The following is a 20,679-nucleotide window of genomic DNA, read 5'->3' on the forward strand; positions in this document are numbered from 1 at the left end:
ATGACTGGCTTTTCTTCCCAGTTGACAATATACAATAGGTATTTTGCATGGCAGTACATCCAAGTCTATCTCATTCTTTTTAATGGCTGCCCCCTTTTAATTTGACAATCTTAATCAGCCGTGAATGGGAAAGCCAAATAATCAAGCTTATTAGAATTGTACCTAAGAAAGAGTAAATCGGCTCTGAGTGAAGGCTTGAGGAATCCTCCTAGGAGTGAAATGTGTTAACTTTAGTGAACAGTCTTTGTAATGTTTATCTTGGCTACTCTGGGACCCCTTTTGCTTATTTCCTAGTTCATTGTGTTTTGGATAGCTGAGGTTGCTGGATATATGACCTGTGAATTAGTGAGGTATTACATATTCGATTTTGCATTACATGATTATGTTATGGTTTTGTGAGGGTTGTGCATTTAATTTTTAAATTTAGACTGTCTTTGTAGACAGTGATTATTTCTTCTAAACCTAAGTACTTGCATCATAGTGCAGACCATTGCATATGGTAGCAATTAGAATGTTTGGCTTGGTGATTGACATGGGGCTTCTTATCTATATCACCTACCTGTGAGATTGTGCATTAGATTTATGGGAACTCTATAAGCTCATCTGAGGAAGTCTTTTACTACCAATGAACATTAAAGTACTGACAGCATCTTGTCCTATAAATAATAAAATCCTTTTTAGGATTTATATAGAGTTTTCCGCCTTCATCTACTATAGTAAGTGGCTAAATCCTGTTAATTCCACCTTTTAGTTTTCACTGTAATGTGTCCCCTCTTCTCCATTCCCGCTGCCCTAGTACCTTGGTTCAGACCCTATTATATCCCAACTGAATTACCTGTAATAGACTCCTTAATTGGTCTCCCTACCTCCAGTCAAAACTCCACACTGCTCACCCAGTAACTAGTGCTCTTTTTGTTTTGTACTTTTGCTCTTAGAATTGGCATTTTATTTTATTATTATTTTTTTTAAATTTATTTTGGCTGCATTGGGTCTTCGTTGCTGTGCACGCAGGCTTTCTCTAGTTGTGGCGAGCGGGTGCTACTCTTCGTTGCGGTGCGCGGGTTTCTCATTGTGGTGGCTTCTCTTGTTGTGGAACACAGGCTCTACGTGCACGGGCTTCAGTAGTTGTGGCACGTGGGCTCAGTAGTTGTGGCTCGCGGGCTCTAGAGCGCAGGCTCAGTAGTTGTGGCACACAGGCTTAGTTGCTCCGTGGCATGTGGGATCTTCCCGGACCAGGGCTCGAACCTGTGTCCCCTGCATTAGCAGGCAGATTCTTAACCACTGAACCACCAGGGAAGTCCCTAGTGCTCTTTTTAACACAGAGATTCTCTCATGTCACACCCCTGAAAAACCCTCTAGGGGTTTCTCATCACCTGTAGAATAACATCCACTTTCCTTAAATTAGTATACGTAACTTTTTTATGATTTGTCCCACTTCCCCTGATTTTCTCTTGCTACTCAATGCTCATACTTCAATTTCTAGGGAAATCAAGTGGCTTGTAGTTTCTCCAACACACCACACAAGACAGTTCCCAATAAATGCTTGTTAATTGAATGAATGAAACACCTTATGTAGTTAGAGTGACCATTCAATATGCTTGGTTCAGAATGGTCCCTGTTTACCCCTTCCACCCCAGCATAATTATTAATAGTACTTCTTTTCACTATCAAACTTGTCTCAGGCCAAAAAATTACATGGTTACCCTAATTTTAGCAGTCATCAAATTGTTTTCTAACTCTAGTCTCACCTACTAGATAATGAGCCCTTTGGGGGCAGAAATTTTGTTCATTTTACTTTTATATCCTCATTTATTCATTCAGCTAAGAGACTGACACTGTTAGACGCTGAGGTATAATGCTGAATAAAGCAAACATGGTTCTTGCCTTCATGAAGCTTACAATCCAGCAGGAAAGAATAATCTAGCAGGAAGAATAGTGCCTAATACATTAAATGCCACTGTGTGAATGAATGACTCAACATGGAGATAAAGACTTAGAGGTTCCTTCACAACCCTGATCTCATGAATTTCAGAGACAGAAATAGTCATAAGGATAGACCTCTAGGTTGATCAAATTAACTATTTACTTAGAGCTGCTAACTAAAAATTTTAAATACAAACAATGCATACAACACATGTACACCTAAACATACATAATATTTAGATGCTACCTTAATGTTAAATGTAAGAAAAAAGGGACCATGAAAAAATAGCAAGAATGAGACTGTGAGGGCTCTATGCTTCTAGATAGACAATTTGTAATCCCACGTGGTTCTTTGGAGGGAGGATTATCAGTATGTACTCCCCACCCCACCCCACCACACCCCACCCCCATTTTTCTTTTGAGATGAGAAATCTGTGGTTTTAGAAATTGAGCCACAGAAAGGAGGGATTTCTTAAACCAGGATTAGATTTTGGTTGGGTCTCCCTTCCAGAGTTTGGAATACCTGCTACCCTAGAATAGTTAACCGTGTTCCCATGGGCAAGTTACAAAACCCTTTCAACCTCAGCTTCCTCTTCTATATATAAAATAGTGCTAATATTATCTCCAGAATTGATCTAAGGATAAATGGGATTATGTAAAGGCATTTAGTCCCATAACCCAGCTTCTAGAAGTCACTCAGGGAATGTTAGTTCTCCATCCATTTCCCTTATTTATCTTTCTGTATGTGGTGAATTAAAGGATGATATAAAATTATTTGAAAGGAAAGAACTGTAAATATAAACACCAATAACAATTTTTATCTCAAAAATGCATGCTGAACTAGGCCCTCTCCATCCCCTCTGCAAGTAACAGTTTTATTTATATTCATTTATTATCTTATTATTATAGGTAAAGACCCAGAGAAGCATTCCAGGAGCAAAGTGATAGGTAAGATTTTTCTGGGTAAAAGGCAGAGTTTATGAGGGAGCCAGGATTTGGGAGTCATTCAGCTGCAGTGGGTGTCAGTATTAAAGATACCCATTTACTCTTGGTAGCTTTTGGTTCAAGAGAGGAAGGACAGCAAACCACCTACTGAGATCTTTCAAGGCGCGTAAATGTGAACAAAACTAGGAGCTCTCTTCAGTTTCCACAACGTCTCGAAACCCCAAGACTTTCGAGCTCTTTCGCGAAGGCCAGCAGGTCTGTGCTCCAGGAGTGTCCTGGCTCTGGACTCCATTTCCCAGAGTCCCTTAGTGCCCTAATGTATTCAGTGCTCAGAGTGCCTGTATGTGTGTGAGTGTGAATGTGCGTGTGTGTGTGCGCGCGTGTGTGTCTCCGAGTCCCTGGGAGAGTGGAGGCTCATTCACTGATTAGAGCCAGCGCTGAGAGGCAGCACTGCTCCTTCTCTTACACCAACCGAGTCTCTTGATCTGTACATGCAATCCCAGGCAGCTCGCGAACACAAACCCGGGGCCAGCCGCCTACTGCTGCTACTGCTGCTGCTGCTGCTGCCGCTGCCGCCGCCGCCGCCGCCGCTGCCTCCGCCGGCTCTGCGCACCCGGGACTTTTCATGCACCACACTCACCGCCTCCTTCCCTCCGTGTCCTGAAAAGTGCGACCTTTCTCCCAAGGAATTTCCACGGCAAGTATGGAGACCAGAAAGGGGTGTGGATGCGTGTGCGTACATAAGAGGGGTGGGTGCGAAGGCAGCCGGCTGGCTCAGGAACCTGGCTAACTTTCCGGGTTCGTTTCCTAGGGATTCGGGCAGCTCCCCGCCCCCCCTCCCGACAGGGGAAGGGGCTGGGATCTGGACTGGCGCGTCTCAGATCTTCGCGACGGTGCCTCCCGGCATCGGTGCCCTGCGCACTCCATGCGCTGCTTCAGTCAAACTTTCCGTCTTGAGTTTTCCTTAATGTGTTTTATTTGGGGGGTGCGAGGGGGAGGGACCACACGCGGGAATTGGACAAGTAGGAAGGGTGAGGGGGCAGGGGCGGCGAGGGAAGGGAGCGGGGCTCCTTTTCTCCATCTTTTAATAAGCCACATTCCCACTTTGTTTGGGTCGAACGCCAGAATGCCCTCTTACCCGGCTCCCCAGTGGATCCCGCGGTGATTTCCGGCTGGGCCCGGGCCGGGTGGTACTCAGCGGGGAGCCCGAGGCTGCTGGCGGGATGGGGAAGGGGCGATCCGAATGAGAAAGGACCTCGACCGCCCCCACACAACACACGGCCTGCCCGGTGGGGTACCCGGGGAGAGGCTGGAAACCTGGGGCCTCCGGGGGCTCGGCTTACTTTCCTGGAGGGGGCGGGGGTGAAGGGCGTGGAGGAGGTGGAGGTGGGGGTGGGGGAAGCCCCCGCGGGCAGGAAGGAGGCAGGTGCTGGCCCAGAGGTGGACCGCTCGAAATGCAGCGGGTAAACTCCCCGCTCCGCTCGGCCCGCGGGCCTGGTCTCAGAGCAGCCCGACCCGTGAGAGGTCTCCCGGGATTTTCGGGGCCGGGACTCTCTCTCCCAGCGGTTCCACCGAGAGGGGCGGGAGGACCGCCGTACAGACAGCGGCGCGGGGCTCTTTTTGTAGTTTTATTTTTATCTTAGACCTGCCTTAAACTGAGTAACAATTTCTCTTCTTCCGACTTGAGAACAAAACTTTTCAGCGAGCACGCCGGGCGCTGCAGTCCTGCGGCCACCGCAGCCGCGCTCGTCAGCCCGGGCGGAGCGACCTTCTCCGCCCGGAGCCAGGCCCGTCACCTCGCTCCCGAGCCTCTGGTCGCCCCTCTCCCCAGCCCCGGGATTTTCAGGGCTCCGCCTGGGCGTTTCGCCTTTGTGCTTTGTAAGGGAAAGCCTTTTCTTCCAGGGCACAACAAACTTGGGCGGAGAGCTTCCGTGTGGCCCCCCGGGCGAGGCCGCCCACGGTGGTGAGGCCATCCGAGGGGATGCCCGGTCTGTCCTCCGCTCCAGGAGCCCCTCCAAGAGCTCGAGGTGCGGGTGGACCCCGGCCGGCCCGGCGCGCGGGAGCCCAGAAGTAGCGGGGACTCGGGCTACCCGAAGGCAGGGGGAGAGCTCTCGCTTCCCGATCAGAACGCGCTCTCTCGAGCCCGGCAGCGGCTCCAGCGGAGGGCCAGAGCCCGGGCCCCGAGCCGGGCGCGCGTCGCACCGGGCGGGTGTATGGGGCGGGGGCTCTCGGTATGGGGCTCAGTCCTGCCAGGCCGGGCCGGGCCGGCAGTCTGGGGTCTCTGGCCCGCGCCGCCTCCCGCCCTGGAGCAGCTCAGAGGGAAGACTCGGGCACTCTCTGCCCACGATGCCCACCAGCCACGTCTCGCCCCTCGCCTCCGCACCAGACTCGGCTTGAGGGGCAAAGGGGAAAGAAAGGAAAAATAAAGATAAAAAAAGGGCCGGCCGGGAGGAAGCGGCGAGTCAGGCAGGAGGGAACAGAGCGGTCAGGGGTGCCGGCCTCCTCCTCTGCACGTCTCGGGGGTTCTTCCCGCAGATGGAAAATGAGCCGAGGTGGGAAAGGCAGAAAAAGCGTCGAGGAAAAGCGATGAGGGCGTCTTCCGTGCCGATCCCTACCGGCTCGCGGAAACCCGGCGAAAGTGGCGTCAATTCTCTCGCCGTACTCCGGGGCGAGTGGGGGAAGGCCGAGGACAGGGCGGCGGTGACAGACGGGGCCGGGCGCCGAGCGAGCGGGGACCACACACCTGTTCTGCGAGTCGCGTCGTGTGCGCCGGCCGAGCGGCCGCGGCGCGAGAGGCAGAGCCCTCCCTCCCGCACTCCAGGCCCGCTGTCCGAGAACCGGCAGGGCCCGGCTCCCCCGCGCCGGCCCGCCTGTGCAGGAGCCCCGCAATCCAGGAGCCTGGTGGCTGCCCGCCGAAGCAGTGGCGCGCGGCGACAGGACCCGGGTGACCTGCGGGGCGGGGCTGTGCAGGGGCACGAGGTCCTTGGACTTCGATCGAAGGCAGCCTCCTCCGAGCTCCTGCCCCGCAGGTCATACCCGGCCGCGGACGAGGGCCCGTCGCACTTAGCGGTTCTTGCCTGGCTGGAGCCCCGGTTCCCCAAAGTTACAAACAGATGTTTCGTGCGGAGGTTGTTGGGACCTAAAGTATTGTTTGTGCAAAGGCAGCCGAGAGCTGGAGGGAGAGGTCAGGCCGAGGAGTGGTGGGCTCGGCTCTGCGCTGGCCCTAAGTTTATGCAGGTTTCGCCTTCCCCTCTTCTTCCTCCGTTTTCCCTAAAAGAGTTGGGTTTTCCCGGTTTGAAGACTTAGAGGCTGAACTGTGCACCCGCTCGCTGAGCGGCAGCCCCGCGGCCCCGCACTCTCGGACAGGCCGGGTGGTCTTGGCTTCCCACCCGCTGGCCAAGCCGGGCCTGAGTCGGGGCCCAAACTTGGGACAGATACCAGGCCAAGTGTGAATCGCAGGCGTTGGCCCCAGCCACGGAACCGCGTCAGCCTTCTGCTTCCTGAGCTCGTGCATATGGTGGTAAAATATTTCTGTTAGAGCGGTGTTTCCAAATACCCCCCGGGCATTTGGCGTTCGGGAATTCTCTTCAAGCGGAGAAGTCTGTGAACTTAAAAAAAAAAAAAAAAATCTTCCCTGAGTTCTTCACAACCCTCCACCACCCTGGCCCCATTTCCCACTGTTCTTTGCTTTTTAAGATGCCTGTTAATTTTTTAAAGTTTATTTATGCAAAGGAAAAATATCGTTTAATTTGTTCTATTATTTTAATTCTTGGCTTTTGGAAACGGTTCAGAGACCACAAAAATGTCACCTGTTGTAATAAGCAGAGGGGGGCTGTGTGTGCGTTTTAATTACCAGCAGAGTCGTAGTTTGGTGGGCGTTCAGAGCTCGGGCTCCGGGAAAGAGGCTTTTGCAGCTTTCTTTGTGGCAGTCATTTGCAAGTGGGTTTGGCTCAGGGCAGCAGAAGCAGCCGCAGCTCCTCTTCCTTTTACACCGATCCCCGGCGCGGGTCAGGAAAGACCCTGGACAGGGATGGTCAGAGGCTGGGGTGGGAGATTGCCCGCTCTCTGAGACTTTCTCTCAGGCTTTCGGTTTTTCAATGGGAAAGCGGCTAGTTCGCGCCGGAGAGCGGGGAGCGCTGCGCATCAGCCCAGTTTCAGACATGTTCATGTTCCAAACGCCAGCTTCTTCGTTTCATTTGTCTTGGTTCTGGCATGTTTAACCACGCAATTAGTGATCTCACTAATTATTCAGTTAGCTGGCGTTTTGTAATCACTTTAAACCAGGGTCGGGTGTGTGATTTAGCAAACTGCCACACATACAGCCCTGAACCAAACCCATCACGTCAAGGATTTGAAATTTTAAAAACTCAATATTTGTTGGTCCCTCTGTCCAACCTCACTGCCTGCCAGACAATTTATTTAGCTTCGTGGATTGATCCCTCCTCCTTGTTTAGTTAATTCAACAAAGACTTTTTGCAATCTGTTTGGAGTTTGTCTGATGCCGTGGAAAAGTAGCTGATGATTTATTTGGTTGCTTTTCGATTTCTGTCTTCAGCCCTTCTTTCTCCTCCTTTCAGCGGGGATGTCAGCTGTTATTACTTCCTATTGATCCCTTTGCAAAGTGAGAAGTGAACTAAAATTAATGTCAATTCCACTGCTCAGATCAATAGCTGGAGTTATTTTAATCTGGATTTGCACGAAGTGCTAAATTAAAAAAAATCAGCATAGAGGCAGAAAAGTAACAGTTACTTACTTTCCCTTTGGCCAGTTCTTTACAGTCACCCAAATGCTCCATCAAGCTGATTATCTTACAATCCATATTTTTTTAATTAAGAGGGTCAGTTTTCTTATTTGGGGTTCTGTGTTTAAACCCATGACATTTTGACATTGGGAGTGTATTAACTATAGATTTTCATAATGACTGTGGTCTGCTGAAGCCTCATCTATACAAGTTGTTAATGTGAGGAGGGGGTAAGAAAGAAAAGGGAAAATAAAAAAAGCACTCCCCCTTCCCCCACAGAGACCAACGCCCACACAGTAGAGAAAAAGAGATGTGGCCTGGGAAAATATTGTTGATTTCTTTTCAGTATAATGAAGTTTCAAATGAATAACCAGGTTTGAGTGATTCACTGTGTTCTGTTGGAGTGTCCAGTGCTGTTGCCAGATTACTAATTTATTAAACTCATTTAAGATAATGAGGTGATCCAGGAAGTAAAAATAAAAAGCAAATCCTCTGGGTGATGGTTATTTTGGGGGGGGGGAAAACATCCTTCCCCTCACCCCTAGTGTATTATGTTTGCCCTTTTCTCTAGCTTGCCTCATATAGTATTGCTTGTTTGACAAGTAGTTTGTTATTTCTGTTGTGAGGAGCTGCTTAGAACCCCTGGATCAGCCCTGGACCCACTTTCGGAGCATCCGTGTTGTATGACCATTAATCTGACTTGAAAACAGCCAAGAACAGGATTCCCAGACTTGTCAGCCTAACTGGCTGTCCTTGGCAGATCATTCCCTGCACTGCTATAACTTGACAGGAAAGTTATTTAAAATTTGGGAGAGAGAAAAATCCTTTAATGTGAGATACATAATCTGGTAATTTAGCAATGATGTCTATAAGGAAAGATGCCAAATGAGGAAGCAGTCCGATGGTGTGCACTCATCTTCCCAATTTATAACAGTCATTGACATGTCTGCTACAGGATGGGAGAAGGAAATACTCTATGCGCTGCATTAAGCCGGGAGGATTCATGTACTGCTTAACTGAGGTCACTCTGTCTGGGGGAATATCAGAGATACTCCTTTATCTAGGTGGGTTTTCTTTTTTTAAGGGAGGGGGTAAATTTTATTTGAGACGTGACTCTCAATTTAGAGGTTATGATTTGTAGCAGATGGTGCTTTCTGGTTACACTTTAAGTTTCATTAAGTTTTTATTTAGTGTACATCCTTCAAGCTAATAAGTCCTAGTGTTCATCTTCTGTTATCCCGACTTTCATACACAGCCCTTCTCCCACCCCCTACTCAAAATAAATTTTGAAACAGAATCAGTGGCTATGAAAATGTACAACCTAAATTTAAAAGGGAAATTGAAAGAAGTCTTTCTGAACTACAATTTGTTCCAGGGGTCTTTAGCGGACATCAACTCTGACTGGGCCAGTAAGCACAGGAAAGTAAGTCAGAAATTTTGTTAACATTTTGCTCTAAATGGCAATGGCAAATTCAAGGCAGTTTACAAATCTACTTAAGAGTGAGTGCATTAGTAACTAAAATTACCAATCAGTTCTTTGCTGCCCCTGGAAGACAGACGCTTCCAGAGAACATATGCCAAAGGCACCCGTTATGATTTTAAATATTGCCAGAGACGCCAGGCACTTTATTGATGAAGGTTTTGTTCCTTCTCAGAAAAGAGAAAGCCTATATGATTAGGGAGGGGTGTGGATCAAAAATAATGCTGCTGTTGTTTCTTCACATAGTACTTCTTTCTGGAAACAGTCTTAGATGATACATGAAGATGTGTGTTTATGTATGTGCCAGTGTGTGTGATTTATCCACATGTACGACTTGTACCAACTAACACGTGGAGGTGTTCATGATCTAGATGTGCTTGACTTAGGATTTTTTCAGTCTCAGGGCATTGCTAGAGAAGACGAAGAGGGGATGCGGATGCGGGGGGTCATATGAGTAGAACCTGGTCTCTGTTGGAACACCAGGCCAGCCATGAGCAGTGTATGCAGGTGCAAGCCCTTTAAAATATAGACCCCCACCTAACCTACTGGGTGACTTGGCCTTCCAAAGCTCATTTGCTCAGGGAATATTGTATTTGGAGGTTTTATGATTTTTTTTCCTTTGCTGGGCTCAGGCGCATTTCACCCGGAACGTGTAGGGACCAAAGTCAGCTACGCGTACATCACAGTAAGTTGTCTATTGATTTTCCTGAATGAAAATGGTCTGATGCTGCTGCCCACTGGCTCCTAAAGCCTGTGGTGTCTCTTGCCCGAGCATCTGTAAGCCAGAAGGATGGTGTTTCGATCACTTGGGGTTTCCCTTTTCTTTCCTCCCCCTGACCTTCCTCCCCCCTCTTTCTTTCTCTTTGCTGTTTCCGCAGGTCTTAGAAGGGGATGATTCCCCAGTAATATTCCCTGCCCTGATCCCAGGTGCCACTCCCTCCCAGGGAAGACTGCTTCTTGTGTGACGTCGGCCATAGAAAGAGACTCCGATGGACTTACACCGGGCAGCCTTCAAGATGGAGAACTCATCCTACCTCCCCAACCCACTGGCATCCCCAGCACTGATGGTCCTGGCGTCCACGGCTGAGGCTAGCCGTGATGCTTCCATCCCTTGTCAGCAGCCACGACCCTTCGGTGTACCTGTCTCGGTAGACAAGGACGTGCATATTCCATTCACCAATGGCTCCTACACCTTTGCCTCTATGTACCATCGGCAAGGTGGGGTGCCGGGCACTTTTGCCAATCGTGATTTTCCCCCTTCTTTACTACACCTCCACCCTCAGTTCGCCCCCCCAAATCTAGATTGCACCCCAATCAGTATGCTGAATCATAGTGGAGTGGGGGCCTTCCGTCCCTTTGCTTCCACTGAGGACCGGGAGAGTTATCAGTCAGCCTTTACGCCGGCCAAGCGACTTAAAAACTGCCATGACACAGAGTCTCCCCACTTGCGCTTCTCAGATGCAGATGGCAAGGAATATGACTTTGGGACACAGCTGCCATCTAGCTCCCCCGGTTCACTTAAGGTTGACGACACTGGGAAGAAGATTTTTGCCGTCTCTGGCCTCATTTCGGATCGGGAAGCCTCATCTAGCCCAGAGGATCGGAATGACAGATGTAAGTACTTTGGTGCAGCCCTCCCCTAACCCCAGTAAGCCCTGCCTTACAATAGGATTCAACAGGTCGGTGGCATTTTTCATGCTCCTAGTAATGGGAAGGGCCGACTCCCTCCCATTCAATAGCTGTGGAGTGCTGACATTTACTTGTCTCTTGTCAATGAGCATTGATAGTTCTTGTAGGAAACGTTTTTCTGAAGGTAGCCAGAGGCGCATTGGCCTGCACTGCCCTTCCCTCCAGGGCTTGATTGGCTTATTCTCTGGGGACTCTGGAGTGGAGGGGGTGCTGTATATGGACCGGAGTGAATGTCATTTCATTAGTAAGTGTAGGTTCCTAGGGAATTTGGGGGGCTCAAAGAAACCGTCCATCCCTCCTCTCTTTGCTATCCTCATTATGTTTCTCTGATCTCGGTATTAGTTTTTTAGTTTTTCCATTGTTATCACATCCAGCAGACTCCACGTGACTGTATTTTTCACAACTCTCAGCCCTACTCCAAATCAGGCTATTTTTCAGAGAAGGACAAAGGTGTCGTCAATCACCATAAAGCATTTCAAACAGCTGTGTTTTCCTTGCAATCACAAGGCTAGAAAGTCGACTTCTCTTGGGATTTAACAGGTTTTCTGGGTGCTTATCCAGGGGCTCCCTTTTAGGAGTAGACACAGCTGGCCTGTGTGGCTGCTCCATATTTTATGCTCACAACTATTATTAATTTCTGCTTAGGGAACAGCTCTGTCATGTTCTCCAAGTGCCTTGCTGGGCTCCGGCTACACTCACTAATAGTTGGGGCTAAACCTTTACTTGGAACTTGTAGAGTAGGAGTTTTGAACCCTGCCATCTTCCCCTCTAATATAATCAAAAAATAATTGTGTTTCGAAGCTTTGGGACTATGGGTAGACCCCACAGAGCAGTTTTCTTCAAGCCTGGTGAGAATTTATGAACTGAGGGTGTTTTCCCACCCGATCCTTTGTTCTAAGATTTGCTTCATTTTATTTTCTTAAGAAAACTACATCTGAGGTTTGCTTTCCCCTCTTCTCTGTTTTTTGTGCTCCCGTCCTCTCTATAACCACCACCACGAATGTCATTTTTTTCTCTTCTCTTTATGATGCCAAGGAGAGTAATAGAGACGTTGCAGCTCTCTCCCCTGTCGGCACTGCTTCCTCAGGCTGTCTCCTTGAATTAGGCACTGTGTTAACTTTCCTGCACTAAAAGGCATCTGCCTGAACCCAGCGTACCTTTTCAATAAAAGTCATCATAAAATCAACCTGCCTTGTAAATCCATCGCTCTTTGGTTTTGAAATATGTTGCGAGTGTGTCTTTTATGTCAGCGTCTGTAAGCCCAAGACCTCTCCACTTAAGGGAGAAGGCTGCTATCTGACAGCACAACTGCCCATGTTCTCTCTTTTGCTTTAGCTCCTATTCCACCTTTCCCTTTCTGTACAGCTGATGTGTGAGTGTGTGTGTGTGTGTGTGTGTGTGTGCGCGCGCTGACCCTGCTTTAGGAATATACTTGCTGAACACGGATTGGCGTTGTATCGGTCTGTTTTAGTTTAGTGTAGTTTAGTTTTCATTGGTCGAAGTGCAAGTGATAAAGGCGAGCTCTAACCTGACCTGTGGCCCAAACTGTCCTGGGTTCGGGTGTGACAGATTCTGCTCCTTTTTTCTCCAAACACAAGTTGAATATGAAATCCTCTTAAAACTAACATGCCACAGAGTAACACCTGGAGGTCAAGATTCCTTTCTTCTCTCCTAACAAATCCAGCTTGTCTCCATTTTTCCATTTTTTAGCCCAAACCTGTCTCAGACCCCCAGAGCAGGAGGAAGCTTGTTAGTCAGGTCAGCACTCATAGATGTGGATATCCATTCCCCTCTGAGTGTCAAAGCCATAACTCTTCCGTTTGCCTGGTTTGCATTGTGTAGGGGTGCCATCCCCCATGGAGATGGATCCCTCACACAGGAATACGCCTGGGTGGAGAAAAATTAAATGAGTCTGTCTCCCAAAGTGAAATGGAATTCTGACCTTGAAATTAATGAGATTCTGATCAGAAGGGTGGGGAAACTTCTTTACTTCAAACTGTAGTGTTGTATAAATTGGAGCCCTTTCCCCTTTTATTTGTTTAAAATATCCTTTCTTTAATGAGTATTTTGTGTTCTCCTTTTTCTCTTACACAGACATTAGACCTGTAGGTGTGTCTGTGAGTGTAGACTGTCCACACATTATTATCTAGAGTTGCATTTGTGACTGATCTTAAATGAGAAATAAAGGTACAAAGTGAATAGGAGACTGTTACCCTGTGATAACCCTGGATTTGTGCTTCTTTCTCCTTTCCTTCCCTTGGGTGGGATAGCAGCCTTCACAGGGTTGTACTGGGGAGCATTTGTGCTTTTGATTTTGAGTATTTGGAAGGCTGGGGAAACATTTTTATGTAAGGAAGAGGCACCACGACAAAGTCTGCTGCAGCTTTCTTGGCTCCTGTCATATGCCGACGTGTGTCGGAATATTTATGGTCTGTTTTATGTAAATACATATTTAAGGGCCGTTAGAAGGCCTGATTATTCCCACTAGATGCCTTTCAGGTCCTCCCTACAGAACCGTTTAGAAATAAGTAATATTTCTCAGATAATCGAGTGACAGTATACAAGACTGCTTCCAAGGGGAGAGCTTGAGGGGCAGATGGGGCAGTGAGGAGGTGGGGAGGCAAGAAGAGAGAGGATAGAAAGTGTTCAAAAGAGCAAAGTGATAGGATACAGTGGCTTTTGCCCAGATTGCCAGAAATTAACCGTGTATATTTTATGTTTTGTAATACTTAAAATTTAGAGTTAATCTTTGATATGGTTGACTGATTTTTCAGTTCTCTTCATATAAATAAAATGTTTTTCATAAAATTAAAAAAAGTTTTAATTAAATACAACAGTAAAACTCCTAAATAAGCATGTAGCTTTAGGGGTTTGCTGGGGGGTGGGATGAGTGTGGGTGTGTGTGTCCCTTACTTAGAGTAGAAGTTTTATGACTGAGTTTTAAGTCAATGAAAAATATCAGTTTTACAGTGGAAACACTGGCAGTTTTTACTCTCGCAGCCTCCCCCTGCTCACACACTGCATCCATATGCAGGTATGTCCACATCTGAGAGCGCTTGAAAGAGGGGCCTGCAGACATGGTGTAATGCACACGTGTTCTTTCCTTAAATCTGGGTACTGATAGGCAGGATTTCTTTTGTGATTAAATATGCATATTTGTAGAAAGAAATGTAGCTATTTGGGTAAAGTATTGTCTCTCCTAGTAGATGATTCCAGTTTGCTTGCCTGTTCATCTACCTGGCATCACAGGTGATTCCTGAGGTAGGTGTTGGGCTCTATGGAAAAAAGAAGCCTTTACTCAACAGGACTGACTTATGTGCCCTGGAAAAAGGGAGAAGTATTTTGTGAGAAGCCATTCGTGGAGGATGCATGATTCCCCAGGAAGGGGACTGAGGTAACTCCCGTTTATTGTCATGCCCTGAACCCGTCTCCAAGTCTCCTTGTCCAGGGAAATGAGGTGAAAATTTATGGACCAATTATGAATAGTCCACGTGTGTCTTACATATGAAGTGTCTACAGATATGTTTCCCAGGGCTTTTAAAATAAACATTTCCTCATTAAGGAAACTTTACAACAAAAGGGAAAATAGGTATTCTCTGTTGCCTTGTGCTAGAATCTATACATTTATTACCCCCTTAGCACTCTGGCTCTTATCATGTGCATTTCCTGATTGTTCTCTGTAGACCTCTCCTGTGCCCAATCCCTGTCTGGGTGATACAGCAATTGGAGTTGGCTAGGATGCATGCTCGCCCTGAGGGCTGAGAGGAATCAGAACTGCCCTTGGGAAGTGATGATGGGCCCTGCCTTCTGGCTCACCTCAGAGATGGGCACTGGACACTGACCCCAAGTGGCCCTCTTTCTTCGCCCTTCCCTGTGGTCAGGCAGATTCACAGGTAGGCAGGGAACCCTGTGACTCACAGCAGTTCCCAGATGTTCTGCTTTGCTCTCATCTTTGATATATTGGAAGTCATTCACATTTGAAAAGCCCTGAGTAGGAGAGATGGTATTTTGACTCTGAGATGTGTCTTTACAATGGCACGTATCCTTGAAGACCCTATGTCCTAGGAATCAAATCAGCTGAGCCCACATAGGCCCAGGGCAGCCTGGAATGAGCAGGGCTGGCCACAACATGGGGGTGGTGTTAGGGGGGCTACTTCCCAAGGGCTCTGGGACTACCCAGGACTACGTCTGGGTAGGGACCTTGATCTGGGCTTTTAGGAGAATTGCTCTTGCTGGGAAGAATGTTTGCGGCGGCTCTCAGGTCACCAGGCTCAACTTCTGGATTGTAACTGGAGCAGATGACCACTCTGAAAGGGTGCAGAAATCATCAGAAAGATGGGTCAGATGGTGCCCTCTGTACTGATTGCCCAGACCTAGCCCGGTTGTCGGCTCAGCTGCTCCCGGGGTTCTCGCGGAGTCCCTTTTCCCTCCCCATCTGGGGTGGGTGGGGGAGGAGGGGGCGAGAACTCCTGTGATGTGTGTGGTTGTTTCTGGTTGTTCACTCCCAACACAGTCATGGAGACTCCTTTTCATGCTGCTGGGTTTAATTGTCTTGTTGGGATAAAGAAATGTTTGCACAGCTAAAGTGGGGCCGGGCTGGACGGGAGAAGTCCCTGATGGCTGCAGAGCCATCTGGCCTGGCTTGGCTTGGCTCGGCGCGCCGCTGGCCCGCCCGGAGGCTGGGCTCGCTCCCGCTCCCGCTCTTCCCCTGCCTTCGCTCCACGCCGCGCCGCTCTGGTCGGCGGCTGCCTCCTCGCACGGCCGGAATGCCTAATCACCATGGTGAGAAAACGGACACCGCAGCCGTCCTCCCTCCTTGCCTCGCGCCCTCCCTCCCATCAATTGTCATGCAGAAGTGATCCGGGCTGCCGTTTCCTCGCGGCCGCCAGCCAGCCCCTCGCCGCTCCCGGCAGAAGGGTGGCTAGTAATTGATCGTTTGGGGGAGGGGGCGCGGAGAGGCGCGAGGCCGGCGAGGGGGGAGGAAGGACCACAGCGTGGGCCCCGTTGGCTCACTTGAAAAGGACCCCCAGCCTCCGCCACGGAGATGGCGTTCAAGTGGTTTCAGAAATGTTGGTGACCTCGCCGTCGCTCGGCCGGACTCGGAGGCTGCGGGAGAACGCCGGGCGCTACCCCGGGGCCGGGCGAGCACCGCGCCGCCGCCGCCGCCGCCGCCGCCGCCGCCCGCGGCCGGGACCCGAGGGCTGCCTGGTCCCCCACCCCCGCCCCGCCCTCCACGCCCAGCGCCCCCAGGTCGCACTGAGAACCGAGCCCTGGGCCGGTTTCCTGTACGTCGTACGAGCCGCATAGAGATGGGGTCGGGGTGAGGGGGTGGGAGGGGTTGTGGCCGAGGACGGGGCGCGCCCACGCGGAGGTCGGGGCGATCGGGGGACCCGGCGGGAGGTGCAGATGGGCGGGTAGCGGAGTGAAGAGGCTAGGGGACACTGAGCGGGGAGGGGGCTTGGGGGGCGAGGCTGTGGGTAGGCGGGAGTGGGAGGAGGGAGCGCGGAGGGCTCCGGGGCGCGGCGAGCCGGGGGCATGGACGTGTGCACGCGCGCATCTGGATCTGGCGTCGCCACCGGCATCCGAGGACTTTGAGGTTTCTCACGTAGGTTCGAAGTGTTTTCCCCGTCCGTCTTGCTTTTCAAGTCCGGGGAATGTTTCCCAAGTCCCGGGGTTCGTGAATCGGCAGGATGGCTGGTATTCGGGCGAGGCGAGTCGCGGTCACCTCTGACCGTCTGAGGCTCGCAGCCAGCACAGCGGGGCTCGTTAATGTCCGGGCAATTTCTGGAACTCTTCCCACGGGAAGTTTTCCGGGGCTGCCTTCCGGTCAGTGGCCCCAGGTTGATTATTTGGTGGCCCTTTTTTGTTTGAAAACAAAAAACACACATTGTATCCAAATAACAAAAGTTGCTTTCCCTCCCCACCCCTTTTCCTCATTAGGCAGGGAAGAGGAAACTAAAAAATAGAATTATATTTTTATATTGATTTTTCTTATTTTTAACCCTTATTAACTACACCCATCTGGTTAATAAATGTTGGCACACTTTGAAATAGAGCCTTTGCAAATACTCGGGATTTGGAGTGACAATACACTTAATAGAGTTATATTTTTATGATGGATTTTCATATTTTTAACTCTTTTTAACCACATCCCTCTGGTCAAAAAATATCAGAACACATGTTGGAATGTACTCTTTATAAATACTTGAGATTCGGAGTGATGTTACATTTTATTGTAAAACCCACACGATTTTACACCAAAATAACAATAATTTTTGCATTTAAATATTCTCTTCACACAGTTCGGCAACATTTCCCAGTGCCATTTTACCCCTCCTAAAGAGAGATGAGCTGCAGGCCTAAGGATGACGTACTGCTACATAGCAGCTAAAATGCCTTAAATTTTTTTTAAAATGCCATTTAAGTTGTGGCATTTGTGGTTGAAAAGAGTGTGTTTTTATCCTTTGGAACCTCAAAGTGTGTGCTACAGAGTGGAAATTTCTAAATACCTCTTTGAGGCAAGGAGGAGAATTTTCTGCAAAAGAACTTTCACCTACTTAGTCACTCTGTTGTGCCTTTTCCAGGAAGAGATCCCGAGTTGGGGCTATGGGTTTAGGCCTGGAGGGAATGAGAGGCTGTAGTATGAATCAGTGAACCTGGTAGATGCTAAGCAAATAGAAGTAATTCATGCCCTTCCAGCCTTACCCAATGGATCAGACTTTTCTATTATCTCAATCACATTTTAGTTTCAGTGTTAAAAAAAATTTTAGCATTAAATCAGTACCAATCACAGCAAAGTGTTCAATAAGTGTTAGTTGAGTATTGAATAAATTGATGGTAGTGATTATAATCTAACTTTTACTTTAAGTTTTCATCAATTTGCCACTCTTCAGCCTTGCACTGGATAGTATCCATAAAACTGTGCTATCGGAAAGGTGTAGTGGTTTGAGGAAAGAAAGGAATAATTTATATACCTTGAGTTTTGATGAGGAGGTAGGGAGGGAGTTTTTTAAGAGATGTGCAATTACCTTTCTCAAGTACAGATTTATTGTGTTATTTTGGTTAAAAAACTTTCATAACTTAAAAAATAATTTAAAATTTGCTTTTCTCTCCTAACTCTCTAGAAACCTAAGACTGGAGTCTATCCCCTACCCAAATGTTTTCCCACAGCATTACATCACCTATCATGGAGTCTACAAAAATAGATCTTTGGGTGTGTATTTTAGGAAAAAAGATTTCTACCTAGATCCTGGTTGCAGCTGGAACCAGACAAGTGATGTGGGAGTTTTGTAGATACATACAAGCATCTGGCAATTCAGACATTTGACTGGCAATTTTCTCTGTGGAATGTGTTCTGAGTGAAGATGACCTAGAGGAAACGAAAGTTGTGTTTCTGGGGGGAGACATGGTGCTGCATCCAGTACATTCTGTTCAGCAGACACGGAGCTTTAGGAAAGTCTAGAGCTGCATGGGTGAAGAAGGAACCTCTTGGTACAGTCTCATGAGAAATCAAGCCCGGTAAGCTTTAGTGTGACTCACCAGATGAGGGTTGTCTTTTTCCACTGAAATTCATTTGCAGGCTGAAACTTATGGCTTTGCATCCATCTTAGAGCAGCAGACAGTCAGAAAGCTGTAGGGAGGGGGCAAGGGCCAGCCCTGGAGAGACCTTTGCTTTATTTTCAGGTATATGATTTCCATTTAGGTGCTAGCTGATCCTATATTGCTCTCACCTGACCTTGCTTTTCAGAGTTTGATGCACACTGAGTCAGAATGGCCTAGCATAATAAATACCTGTTAGAGGGATAAATATTGTATTTGCCCCTTTGAGCCTCAACCTGAAGGTGTTTCACGTCAAAGGTGGGGAGGCAATATAACATAGTGGCTATGAGTTCAGCCTCTGGAGTAAAATCATGATCCTTTAGCTTATTTGCTCTGTGACCTTGGGCAAATTGCTTAACCTCTCTGGGCCCCTGTACTCTCATCTGTAAAGTGGGAATTACACAACCTAAAAGGGTTGTTGTGAAGGGCTGAATGAGATTAAGCTCACTGATAATGCTTAGAACAGTTCCTCACACATACTAAGTGTGCAATACATAATGACTATTATTATTTTCAAGGACAATCTGGTGGTATAATCTTCCTTGTTAGAAGCACTGATGTAGACAAACACAGGGTCATTACTGACTAGCATGTATGTAGGATCCTTTCATGCACTCATGCCTTATGGCGATGTGGAAGAGGGAGGGAGAAAGGCTCAGAGCCCTTTTCTGTGATAGCAGCTGCTTCACCTCCCTGCATTATTATCCATCCACCAGGATTAGCCCTGGTGGCCCTCTGACCTCTCGTCCTTCATTTTGTTAAGAAGCAAGGTAATATTATAGTTAAAGAAACTGAGTCTCTGAGTCAGGAAGGGACTTGACTAGGATTAGATATCTAGGCAGCAGCCCAGGTTAGAGAATCTGAATCTCATCATATTTTCTTATTCTGGAACTTTGTATTATCAGATATTATTAGAAATAAATGGGCCAGTAGAATTTGTGTGTGCTAGAAATTTGGGCCATATAAAATAGGATTTGCTTTAATGGTGTTTGACTAGTATTAGAATTCAGAGTCCCAGAGTTTCTAGTATGTCCTCAGATTTTAAGTTATACAGGCACTTTTCCCCTCTTGCCTGTGTGAGAGAAATCTGTGAACCTTCCCCCATCTGTGTGTGTCACAGTCCCACAGCATGATGGATTGTCTCTGCTTGGGGGAGGCTTAGGAAGGGGCTTGAAGAGGCCTTGTAGGTCAGGAGAGAAATACAGCAGCAGGACTGAGCCCGGGGAGGGGGGCAGGGGGCTGCTGGGGAGAGATTAGCAGGGGAAGGGGAGGGCAGGGTTGGGCGGGGATAGGCCTCTTCCACAGTGTCTGTGTGCATTCTCCTAGGAGTAAAAGAGGGCTGTCCATTACCCTGAGCGCACAAATAAACTCAGTGTTTTTCTCTTTGTAGAAAGAAAGCCCCAGGGGGCTTGGGAACACCAGAGAATGACTGCATCAGTAGGAGAGGTGGGGAGTAGGAGGATGGGAGTGGGAAACACTGACCCTCTGCCTGAGGACCTTGGATTTGAGTCTGTTATTTAAATATAGGTTTCACGTATATACATAGCAGAAATAACCTTTGGAGGCCAGTTGTCTGACACCTCAATCCCCATCCGTTCCTTCACAGCTCCATTTAAGAGAAGGGGTTCAAGTCACTCTGGGGGACAAAATGTCTCTGTAGATCATAGAGCACCTACTCCTCTCTCCCAGTCCCCAGTCCTTTCCACACAGACACAGAAACGTATGGGATGTAGGAAGGGAAACAATGAACATTCTTAATTTTGAGTTTTTAAAGAAGGGTGGAAAGTCTGGGATTTAGGCCCAAATGCCACAGTCATAGGAAGGAACTCTAGGAAAGGAAAGAGTTGGGTCTGAGAGGTAGATAGGGAGGTAAAGGCAGCAGTGCCTGCGAGGGTAAGTAATCAGCAGGACTGCAGTTAGGGCCTAGGCTTCAGCTTCCTTCCTGAGCAGTAAAATTAAAAAAAAAAAAAAAAAATCCTTAGAACAACAAAAGTCTGGACGCATGGGCTTCCTTCCTGACAGGCCAACCTGGTGGGGCTTCATTCAGCCTGAGCAGCAGTCAAGGCTGATTTACGGGTAAGAGGTCCCAGACAGACATGTGCTCTTAACCCTTTCCTAACTGCTGAGGTGCCTCCTTGCAAATGCTGCCCTCCTCTTCCAGTTTCCCATCACGGCGTGGGTAGCTTTTTATTGTTGTTGCTTCTTTATTCAAAGAGAGTACCTGCTGCTGAAGGACCTAATATCTTCTTCATGAAAAAGCTGGGTCTCTGGAAGTTGAATGACTTGAAAGAGATCTTACCAT

General features: G+C 48.2%; 1 protein-coding gene across 2 annotated transcripts in view; it reads left to right on the top strand.

The window, feature by feature from the left end:
• The first annotated feature begins 3,285 nt into the window (after positions 1-3,285).
• RNF220 (ring finger protein 220) overlaps positions 3,286-20,679 on the top strand; it is a 224,438-nt gene continuing 207,044 nt past the window's right edge. The window contains exons 1-2 of one of the 2 annotated variants that reach the window (XM_065881242.1): positions 3,286-3,565; positions 9,968-10,703. In XM_065881242.1, coding sequence (XP_065737314.1) covers positions 10,079-10,703 — 625 coding nt within the window. In that variant the 5' untranslated portion in view covers positions 3,286-3,565; positions 9,968-10,078. Of the gene's footprint in view, positions 3,566-9,967; positions 10,704-20,679 lie in introns of those variants that run through there. The other variant, XM_065881240.1, reaches the window with a different exon arrangement.

The sequence above is a fragment of the Phocoena phocoena genome, chromosome 1 (assembly GCF_963924675.1).
Source record: "Phocoena phocoena chromosome 1, mPhoPho1.1, whole genome shotgun sequence".
Taxonomy (NCBI): domain Eukaryota; kingdom Metazoa; phylum Chordata; class Mammalia; order Artiodactyla; family Phocoenidae; genus Phocoena; species Phocoena phocoena.